The following is a 12,240-nucleotide window of genomic DNA, read 5'->3' on the forward strand; positions in this document are numbered from 1 at the left end:
TGCGGGTTCCATTCGAGAACCTACTTGGTTATATTACAGGGCTCCTTCCGCAGGGTATGGCCAACCCATCGCCACTTTCTGCGCCTGACCTGGATTTGTATCTGTTCTTGGTTTGTTCTTGTCCAAAGGTCAGAATTTGACACTTTGTCAAACCATTTCATCTTGAGGATTTGTCGAAGACAGCGATTGACAAAAGTTTGTATCTTGGCTACTGTGGTCAAGGTTGTTCGCCAAGTTTCTGACCCATAGAGCAGGACTGCTTTTACATTTGTGTTAAATTCAGTGATACTCAGCGGAATTGTTCATTACGCCGACATTTCCACCTACTTGTCCAACTCCCGTCGATCCCGTCTGCGTCTAAAAGTTCTGCTTCACCGACACACATATCTATCTATCTATCTATCTATCTATCTATCTATCTATCTATCTATCTATCTATCTATCTATCTATCTATCTATCTATCTATCTATCCATGTCTTAATCTATTTATCTATCTATCTATCTATCTATCTATCTATCTATCTATCTATCTATCTATCTATCTATCCATGTCTTAATCTATTTATCTATTGATCTATCTATCTATCTATCTATCTATCTATCTATCTATCTATCTATCTATCTATCTATCCATGTCTTAATCTATTTATCTATTGATCTATCTATCTATCTATCTATCTATCTATCTATCTATGTCTTAATCTATCTATCTATTGATCTATCTATCTATCTATCTATCTATCTATCTATCTATCTATCTATCTATCTATCTATCTATCTATCTATCTACAACATAACCATAATGCGATTGAATAAATATCTAAATGTTTATATATCTGTCTGTCTATCTATCTATCTATCTATCTATCTATCTATCTCTCTCTCTCTCTCTCTCTCTCTCTCTCTCTCTCTCGCTATCTATCTATCTATCTATCTATCTATCTATCTATCTATCTATCTATCTATCTATCTATCTGTCTATCTGTCTATCTTTCTCCATTCCTCTGCCCACCTTTCTACATAGAACTTCGTAGATTTTATTTAGCTATCTACCAATCCATCCGGTTGTTTGTCAATCCATAACATTATTTCTGTATAGTTTCTATTACTTTCTACGGGTTCTTTCAATGCAACGCATTTACTCTTATCTATTATTATAACAGTGCGGCTATGTGGTTTATTGGTATGATCGGAAGGTCCTCTCGTTCGGGGCATAGTTCCGTCCTCGGAAAAGGCTCTTTCCTCACATTCTCTCACCGTACTCAGGTGTAAAATGAGTACTTGGCCGTTAAAGGTGTTGTCTTTGTCGGGAAAAAAATGTAATATCGCCTTACAGGCGTCATGTCTCGTTCTACATGTTACGTGCTGCTGTTGGTCGGGGACCCTTTGTAAAGCGCTTTGCGCACATTTAGTGGATATTGCTCTATATAAAAGCTCAAGTTTGTTTACTCTGCAGGGTATTGGTGAATGCTGCAAAGATAATCGAGGCCCACATAGAAGACAAATTTTTGTTCCAAACCCAGGGATCAGTTGGAAAGGTGGATTATCTCATCGTGAGTATTTTTACCCAACGTGTACTTGTTTGCAGGTCTGAGAGCTCAAATTGTTATGGGCTCATTGTTGCAATGGGAATAATCCCAAATGACCGATTATTCGTTACATTAATTAATTACTACAAGTATTAATAGCACAATAGAGATATATTATTGTGTCAATGGTAAATAAATAGAAAAAAGCTGTACTCATCCATACGGAACTTAGTTTTACAAACATGAATTACAAAAATGGGCAAATAATCGTTATAACATATTCACATAATTATAAAAAGCAATATCTGGTAAATAGCCTGGTAAATTAAATAATAAATTAAGTAATAGTAAAAATAAATCTATAATATTCATATTTATCCACAGAAGGGCCAGCGTGTCTCAGCGGTACAGTCGTTCCTTCGTAAACGAAAGGTGCCGTGTTCGAATACCCGCTGTGTTGTCAACAAAAAAAAAATAAATCTTCAACCCTTAAGAATTCTCAGGTTTAAGACGTTTGATAAGATACCGAGTTCGAATACCCGCTGTGGTATGTAGCCTTGAGCAAGTCAACTCGCCCTAGCTCAGTATGCGGCGCTGCACTGCGGCTGACGCTTGGGTCATTCCAGTCTTCTCTCGGAATAGACCCTAAAGACAAATTTCCCTTGTGGGATGCATATAGGGAATTTTATTTTATTCTATTTTATTTTTAGTTTATAAAACTATATGATGTATAATATGTAAATGCATTGTATTATATTATATCATACCACATATATATTGAACCCGTCAAATTCTTTTCCCAGCAAATATTGGGCAGAGACAGGCTGAGCGTGCCAAGGAACATAAACATTCACGACGTGGTGGAGGCGGTGAAGGTCTACCTGAATCGCAAGGCCACCCCGATCGTACCCGATGAGATCATGACAAAGCTGATAGAGAATCACAATGCCGGGAGCACCGAAGAAGACATCCGTATCATTTCTCAGTATCGCAAAATGTTGCCGGATGTCGTCCCTTCCGTTCATTATGTGCTTTTGCTAATGAACAAGGTTGGTATGCTATTAGTAAATAAGTTCTAGTCCTTCAGGGCTGTTGGGCCCTTGGAGCCGGAATACGCTTCAACAGTCGTAACGTCACTTCCCTCATAATGACGCATGGTAACTTAGTAACTGGCTTTAAACTATCTGAACAATGGCGGACGCCCTTATGAAATATTTCTCCGACGAGCATAAAAGCGTATCCAGAGGAAAAGAAAACATTATAAATCTGATCACTTCAACACATTCTGATAACAAGACATGAAAAGTTCTAGCCAGCATGAAGAATAAAAAGTACAGATTTTCTTTGTTTAGAATCACGTTGGCCGCCGTTGCTGGGCGACGTGACATCGTACTATTGAATCCAATTTATCACGGTTTCTATAGCAACCTGCGGATGACTGATTCGAGTCCCGAAACAGGTTGCTCAAAATTGATCCAAGGAGAGGGCTGTTTGTCGACATTCTCCAACCATACTCATGTGTAAAATGAGTTCATGGCCGCTTGCAGAGAGCTCAGCACTGGTCGCTGGTTCGGATAATAGTGGAAAGGGCTCTTTCCTCACATTCTCTCGCCGAACTCAGATGTAAAATGAGTATCTGGCCGTACACAGCGTTGTCTCTGTCAGAAAATATTGTAACATCGCCTAAAAGGCGTCATGTCTGGTCCTACAATACATGTTAAGTGTTGCTTTTGGCCGGGGATCCTTTATAAAGCGCTTTGAGCACTGTTAGTGGATATTGCTCTATATAAACGCTCTAGTTATATAATTTGTTCATTTTGACCGCTCCTGCTCTCTCTCCAAGGTATCTAAATATTCCCACATTAATGGTATGGACGAGAGGAAATTGGCGACGATATTCGTTCTGGACATCTTGAAACCGTTGTCCGTCTCAGAGAAACATGCGGTAAGCTAAAACGATCTTAGTTTAATACATAATAAATTGATCTCTCTCTCTCTCTCTCTCTCTCTCTCTCTCTCTCTCTCTCTCTCTCTCTCTCTCTATGTGTGTGTGTGTGTGTGTGTGTGTGTCATTCTCTGCCTCTTCCCTCCCTTTCTCTCTCTCTCTCTCTCTCTCTCTCTCTCTTTGTGTGCGTGTGCGAGTGTGTGTGTGTGTGTGTGTGTGTGTGTGTGTGTGTATGGGTCTCTCATTGTTTCTATCTCTTCCTTGTTGTCTCTCTCTCTCTCTCTCTCTCTCTCTCTCTCTCTCTCTCTCTCTCTCACACATACTGTCTTAGTGCACCTGTCTCTCTCTTTCTGTACCCCTCCCCCTCTCTCTTTGTGTGTGTGTGTGTATGTGCAGTGTGTGTATGTGTCTCTCACTGACTCTCTCTCCCTTCTTATACCTATTTCACACGCACACACACACACACACACACACACACACACTCTCTCTCTCACACACACACAAAATCATCTTGGCAAAACCCCTCAAATCCAAGATGAGAGTCATTTAAATTGATCTATATTTGAAGGACAAGCTTTTCTGGTCAAATGTTTAAATATGTGTTTTTCCATAGTACAGTAGAGTAGTGCTTCAAAGCCATCAGGCCCGTGTAGTCGGGGCCACAGATTACACAGCGGGGCTTACCCGGTTTCTATAGCGTGAAAGGGACAATAGCAATTGCTTGGTACCTCTTTGATTAAGACGCTAAACTATCGCAAATCGCAAAGTACTTTCCGCCATATCTATCTCTGATGCTAAGTGGATATGGGACGGAAGAGGGCGGGGGGCGAAGGTAAGAAAAAAAAATATCTTGAATTTCCCTTTGCCTGTGAAGCGAGTGTTCTACCAACTGACCTACTGGGACTCCCCAAGCTCACATACAAATAAATTTAATTACAAAATTGTAGACGTGTGAAATTTCGTTTTCACAAATTCCTTGGTCTATTTTACATACTGCGCATACTGAGTGTGAATTTTAATTCTATTTCAGGATTTTGAAAAGGATCGGCTTGAGCGAGTTCAGAGACTTCCATATAACATCATGGTCGTCGAACATCTGATCCGAAACGTTCACATCTTCGAATTCGCCCCGTATCAACAGATTCATGAACCTTTCATATCTCCGCCGGATGAGATCGTCTCCTCGGGGAAAGAAAAACAATTGAAGTGGATCGTTCAAAGTGGTGAAAACACCGACGGGTTGGGTGGAAACTTTCCAGGTACAATCAATAATCATAACATTAAAAAAAAAAAAAAAAAAATTAAACTAAAAGAAAAAGTTGAGCTTTTATACAGTGTAATATCCACTAAACGTGCTCAGGTCGCTTTACAAGTGGTCCCTGGCCAACAGCAACACTCCTGTTAGGCGATAATACAATATTTTTTCGGACAGAGACAACGCTGTTAACGACCGGGTAATCATTTTACACTTGAGTACGGTGAGAGAAAGTGAGTAAAGAGTCCAAGGACTCAACTATGCGCCGAGCGAGGCTCGAACCCAGGACCTTCCGATCCGAAAGCGAGTGTCATACCACTAGACCACAAAGCCGCGCTTCACGATCACTTTTTTTTCCGGCGTAATGTGCACTTGTAAAACAGGCCCATGGAGCCGGATTTTATCCCGGTTTTTATAGCGTGAAAACGGACTATAGCAATTGCTTGCTACCTTTTGGATAGGACGCTAGTTTATCTATCGCAAAGTACTTTCCGCTAAATCTAACAGACTCAGCAGCTACCCATTCACTGCTGGGTGGACATAAGCATCTGAAAAAAATAATCTCGACTTCACCCGTGGATTGGTTCTTGGTTCATTTGCGTGTGAAGCGAGTGCTCTACCAACTGAGCTATCGGGACCCCTTGTACTGTGCACATAATTACTCGTGTATCACATGGGATTTCGACTATATATATATATATATATATATATATATATATATATATATATATATATATATATATACATATATACATATATCATGAATGAATATATAATTAAGGATGGAAGAAAAATCAAAAGAACAACTAAATTAATACAACAATAAACAAAAACAGAAACAAACAAACAAAAACAAATAAAAAAGAAAGAAACAAAACAAAAAAAAAAAAAACAAAAAACAAAAAAACACATTAAAAAACCCCAAAAAACCCCAAAAAACAACAAAACAAAACAAATAAAAATAAAACGTTTTAAAAACCCAATCAACAACCAAACAAAAAAAAACCCCGAAAAAAGCCCACATCAAAAACAAGACAACTGAACACAGAAATACAAAGAAAACGAAAAAAAAAACAAACCAGACAAACCATTTGCTTTTAGATAATAATGATTCCGACTAAAAGTAGCGTCTGTTAAATGGTAATGCGTCGCGCTGAGTTTGACCAATCATAAACCTAATTTCTATGCACACCGGCGGGAAAATCATGAACTCGGCTTCATATAGATAGTATTAAGTTGACGTCACTCAGGTCTTTGTTATTGTTTTTTTTGACTCCCATGTTCATGAGTAATTCTTAATAAACTGTATTAACCAGACTGCAAAAGTTCAAGGTTACACATAGTTTTGTGTGTTGGTCCGTTATATTTCCGCATGGCAATGTTGTGAGCTTCTTAGTCAAGCGCACACTATCTATAAACGTTCAAGGTTACACATAGTTTTGTGTGTTGGTCCGTTATACTTCCGGATAGCAATGTTGTGACCTTCTTAGCCAAACGCATACTATCTATATTTTCCTTAGTGTTACTGGAAGTAGATGCGTGCTACGATATGGTCTTGCATAACACCCCCTTGGGACTGGAAGGTCCAGGGTTCTAGTTCAGCTCTGAGTGACTTGTAGTTGACTCATCGTCATTGTCTTCATCCTCACCATTACCAGCAGCACCACAACCATCATCGCCTTTTTTTTATTTATAATATGATTATGTTGGTTATGTTATTGGAAAGTCTACCATTTATTTATGAAAACTGTCAAAAAACAAAACAAAAAGATCCCAAAACAAAACCAAAAAACAACAACAAACAAACAAAAAAACAAAAAACAAAACAAAACAAAAAACAGACCAAAAAAAAAAAAAAAAAAAAAAAAAAACAAACCAACAAACTTGAAATCTTGAATGTCTTGTTAAAATCGACATGAATAATCTTAACTTTTTTTAAAATGTGCTTTTTGTCTAGATCTTCCTTTACTTGACAAAGCCAATGCAATGACCACTCCCCCAAGAGGTGATTCAAAACATTCAAGAAAAAATCTGATTGTGGACAAAGATGGAAGCCCAAAGTGTTGTTCAATAAACAAGCCTCGCTCTCTGAAAATACCAAAGAGTTCGTCTTTACTCACATCAGAATGGTCACAAGAAGATGCGGGGAAAGCGGATGACTTGGAGAGGCCGTCTAAACTTTCTTCTTTACAATCAAATGAGTTGTCAACGGGGATTTTTAAAAAGAAGAGAGAAGAGGCCATAGCAACATCAAGCGGAGTCTCCTCTATAAGGTCACAAAAATTGACGGGAGCTTTGAGAAAGCAACACAGTGATATCCCGACAAAACCGACCATCAATCCCAAACGCGACCGCAAGGTGTCTGTTGAAAAGAGCGCAATTACAAAAGATTGCTTTGTGAATAAGGACCAAAAAAATCATTCATCCCAACCAGAAAATATCGGTGACAAGACAACACTCGAAAGCAATCCCAGAAAAATGGAGCTGCTTAATCCAGCAGACAGAAAACGGATTGAAACTTCCAAAAAATCTTTTCTCCAAAAACGTTCTCCTTCAGCTGGCTCGACAGGAAAGACTGAATTCTTCAAGCCGTTGAGTTCTCCACCAAGTCATAAAGGACGGAAAGAAAAATCTAAAAAAGCAACGACTGGGCCTTCTTCTTGTACTGGCTACCGGCTTGGAAGCAAGAGTCGTGGCTCACCACAGATTAAAGTGGAGAATATCGGAGAGTCTCCAGCACGATCGCAAATTTCCAGAAGCGCAACATGTAAATATGCTAAAAGGGGAAGGCTGATAGAAGCAAAGAATAAAATGTTTAAAAAGGACGAAGAACTGCAGCCATGGGATGGAGTCATCACCGAGAGTGAGGACGTTAGTTTGATCGTCCGAACAACAAGAAATCCAAAAACGTTCCAGTTTCTGGAAAAATACTTTATGGGCATCGATACCAACGGAAACATCGAAAGAATTGTTTTCGACCCGTCTGTGTCAAGTCAACAAGACTCTCAACCCTCGCATCCAAAGAAAAGCAGCCGAAACACGAACAAAAATACTTGGTCTCCACGAAAACGTAGCCCGAGTCCCGGCGTCCCTACAACAACAGCGACGAGGACGGTGTCCGAATGGTCGACGCGAAGAGGGGTAGAAAAAGTAAATATAATTGACTCGGCCATTTCTTCTCCCGATCTTCAGCATAGCCAAGTGGAAAATAACACCTCGCCTGTTGAGGATGGTCTTAAACAAGACAACGTCGCAGCTCTCGGGTCAGACACTCAAGAAAGCCCCAACCACGGCTGCGATGGACGTGTCGTATCGTTCACACAGATTGAGAATCAAGAAGGATTGAAAATAAAATGCAAGAGCAGTCTAAATTGGAACAGAGGCGGACCAGGTTCAAAAGCTGCGAATAAAATTAAAAATCTAAAAGAGAATAAACACATGTGGAACAAGGTGGTTGACTGGATAGTCGACACGTCCCTCATAGGAATTGCTTTCTTTTGTGCTGCGTACATTTACAATGTAATTTAAACCCACAACCAAAATATTGCTCATTGAAAGAAATCGATTTGACACAGGGTCTTGAATAAAAGATGAACAAAGATTTGTTTTAGGTTCCTCATTTTACACAACGGTATTTATTTTCTAACGACGAGTGATCCGAAGCCTCTCCATTATCAATATTTTCGTTAGTATTTTCAAGATCCCAGGCTTCAGGCAGCCAACATCGGTATTTATTTACGGCGCTTGCTACACTTTTTGGTCATTTCATCGCTAGTAAAAGGGAAGAAAACGGGATAATAAAAAGTTCTAGACTTAAAAGCATCCAAGAAAAAGTAATACGAAGAGGACTAATTTGTTTTTTTTTTTAAAAACACATTAATGTCATATTAGCGCCAGTAAAAAGGAAGAAAATAAGATAGTAAAAAGTTCTAGAATTGCAATTAAAGCACCTAAGAAAAAGTAAGACAAAGGGGAATTGGTTAAAATAGGGAACATTTGTATATCGATTCCAAGAGCACACTATCAGTGTACGAGTGTATAGTTTGAGATCCCTAATGCCTCATCCTGGCACAGGCACAGGTCCCCACTAAGAGGAATACACTCAAAGGTTTGCAAATCTTATATTACACACACACACACACACACACACACATATATATATATATAATATATATATATATATATATATATATATATGTGTGTGTGTAAAACAAAGAACAATATAATGCATATATAATATATATATATATATATAATATATATATATATATATATATATATATATATGTGTGTGTGTGTGTGTAAAACAAAGAACAATATAATGCATAACAGAGAGATGCTTTACAAGACAAAATTATCATCTCCCAAAACTCAAACTTTACATTTGACTGTTTCCCTCCTCGTCAGGATATCTGGACAGGGCCAGGACAAAACCAAGTAATTTCATTTTAAGACAAAGGCAGAAAGCCAGTTGGGAAACAGATATAGGGGGATAGAAGACACAGTTAGTGCCTCCCTGCCCGTTGTGGAAGGTTAGGAACCCCACCCAGAAGGGGACTAATTCGAATAGGGAACAGAGGTAGATTCCAAGAACAAACTCAATTTGTTTATTAGTTTGAGATCACCTCAAAGTCCCACCCAGAAACAAGCACAGTGTCCCGCTAAAAAGGAACACACTAAAAAAACCTTAGATCAAACAAAAAGTATCAGCACATAACAGAGATGTAAACAAGGGAAAAATATCTCCAAAAACTAATAATTTCAGTTTCCCTCTCAGCCGCGGACTCTGGACTCTAAGACAAAAGAAAGTTTGTCTTAATGGTTTTATGGCGCTTGCGACTTTAAGGTCATTTCAGTGCCAGTGTACTTAGGTTGAGCTCTTACACATTTGCCTGTTTCCCTTTCAAACAAGTAATCTCATACCAAGACAAATCCAGAAAGCAACTCGAAAAACACATAAAGGGACATAGAAGTAGAAGACAATAAGTAGGCCCTGGGTTCGAGCCTCGTAAGTAGAGGAATACACTCAAATGTTTACAAATCATATTATGTTAAATATGAAAAAATAACAGTATGATATATATATATATATATATATATATATATATATATATATATATATATATATATATATATATATATATTATATATATATATATATATATATATATATATATATATATATATATATATATATATATATATGTGTTCTTGTTTTTAAGGGTTTTACGGCGCTTGCAACACATTTAGGTTATATCAGCGCCAGTAAAAAGGAAGAAAATGGGATAGTAAAAAGTTCTAGAATTACAATTGAAGCATCCAAGAGAAAGTGAGACATAGGGGAACTGGGAACAAATAGGGATCAGATGTAGATTCCAAGAGCATATCACCATTGTACTTAGTTTGAGATCACCTATAAGTCTCATCCGGACACAAGAACATAATCCAACAAAGAGGAACACACTCAAATGCTTACATTATACATTAAAAAATAACAAATATACTAATACATAACAGACAGATGATTTACAAGGAAAAAAAATATCATCTCCCAAAACAATAACTATGCATTTGACTGTTTCCCTCCCAGCCAAGACTTCGACCAGGGCCAGGAAAAAACTAAGTAATCTCATTCCAAGACAAAGACAGAAAGCATGTTGGAAAACAGATATAAGGGGATAGAAGACACAGTGTGTACCTCCCTGCCCGCAATGGGAGGTCAGGATCCCCACCCAGATATATATATCAGAAAGATGACTTACAATGACAAAAATATCCTCTCCCAAAACTATACATTCGACTGTGTCCCTCTCAGTCAAGGACTCCGGCATTGGGTCGGGCAAAACTAAGTAATCTCATTCTAAGACAAAGACAGAAAGCAATTGGAAAACATATAAAAGGGGATAGCAAGTACCTCACTGCCCACTATGGGAGGTCGGGAACCCCACCCAGTTGTAAAGCGTTCTGAGCACATTTAGTGGATATTGCGCCTCATTTATTTTTAACTCCTGTCCACCATGGTTTCATTCCATGAGATTGATTTTGATTTTAAGGGTTTTACGGCGCTTGCAACACATTAAGGTCATATCAGCGCCAGTAAAAAGGAAGAAAATGGGATAGTAAAAAGTTCTAGAATTACAATAAAGCATCCAAGAAAAGGGAAGACAAAGGGGAATTGGGTCAAATAAGAAACAGGTGTAGATTCCAAAAGCACTCTATCAAAGTACTTAGTTTGAGATCACTAAAAGTCCAATCCAGACACAAACACAGGTCCCCACTAAGAGGAACACACTCAAATGTTTTACAAATCATATATAAAATAAAGAAAGCATAATACAGTGCATAACAGAGAGATGATTTACAATGAAAAAAATATCATCTCCCAAAACTAACTATACATTCGACTGTTTCCCTCTCAGCCAGGGGATCTGGCCAGGACCAGGACAAAACCAAGTGATCTCATTCCAAGACAAAGACAGAAAGCATGTTGGAAAACATATATAAGGGGATAGAAGACACAGTATGTACCCCCCTGCCCACTATGGGAGGTCAGGAACCCCGCCCAGATTCCATGAGAGAGAGAGAGAAGAAGAAGAAGAAGAAGAAGAAGAAGAAGAAGAAGAAGAAGAAGAAGAAGAAGAAGAAGAAGAAGAAGAAGAAGAAGAAGAAGAAGAAGAAGAAGAAGAAGAAGAAAAAAGAAAGAAGAAAAAACAAATTCAGTGGGAAAATGTGTAATCAAGTCTGCGGTTTTATTGTATGAAACAAAATTTAACGAAATACAGTAGATAAATATTTTTTTTAAATGAACAGATGAATGAACAGGTAGCTGAATGAATAAATAAAAAATAAATAAATAAATACATGAAATAAATAAATAAATACAACAAATAAAATAAACAAATTTAAATTTGAAAAATAGCAATCATGACAAGTTAACCCCCCCCCCGCCCCCCCGTCCCCAATTAAAAAAAAAAAAAACACAACAAAACAAAACAAACAATTTGACTCTATATGACAAGAGCACGTTTCAAGACACACCCAGCAAAAAAGGATAGAAAGAAAATACACTTCAAACCATTAACTTCAATCCCTGATGAATCCGGAAACTCTCAACTTGGCATGTCATGCATTCCTATTTTTTAGCACAATAGGCTTCAACAGTCGTGGCGTCAGTTCCCTCGTAATGAAGCATAGTAACTGGTTCTAAACTATCGGAACAATGGCGGACGCCCTTATGAAATACTTCACCGACGAGCAAAAAAAGTGTGTCCAGATGAGAAAAACATTATAAATCTGATCATGTTCTGACTTTTACACACTCTGATCACATGACACGTGAAAAAGTTCTAGCCAGCATGAAGAATAAAAAGTACCGATTTTCTTTGTTTATGTTTTTGTTTTTAAGGGTTTTACGGCGCTTGCAACACATTTAGGTTATATCAGCGCCAGTAAAAAGGAAGAAAATGGGATAGTAAAAAGTTCTAGAATTACAATTGAAGCATCCAAGAGA

General features: G+C 38.0%; 1 protein-coding gene across 1 annotated transcript in view; it reads left to right on the forward strand.

Moving 5' to 3' along the window:
• Window positions 1-8,329, forward strand: part of LOC144969593 (uncharacterized) — a 10,656-nt gene extending 2,327 nt beyond the window's left edge. The window contains exons 3-7 of the mRNA XM_078908739.1: window positions 1,458-1,554; window positions 2,334-2,579; window positions 3,374-3,475; window positions 4,506-4,734; window positions 6,688-8,329. Of these exons, the coding sequence (XP_078764865.1) occupies window positions 1,458-1,554; window positions 2,334-2,579; window positions 3,374-3,475; window positions 4,506-4,734; window positions 6,688-8,258 (2,245 nt within the window). The 3' untranslated portion in view covers window positions 8,259-8,329. The remainder of the gene's footprint in view (window positions 1-1,457; window positions 1,555-2,333; window positions 2,580-3,373; window positions 3,476-4,505; window positions 4,735-6,687) is intronic.
• The last annotated feature ends 3,911 nt before the right edge of the window (window positions 8,330-12,240 follow it).

The sequence above is a fragment of the Berghia stephanieae genome, chromosome 3, assembly GCF_034508935.2.
Source record: "Berghia stephanieae isolate SIO BIC M18660-M18661 chromosome 3, UCSD_Bste_1.3, whole genome shotgun sequence".
Classification (NCBI taxonomy): Eukaryota; Metazoa; Mollusca; class Gastropoda; order Nudibranchia; family Aeolidiidae; genus Berghia; species Berghia stephanieae.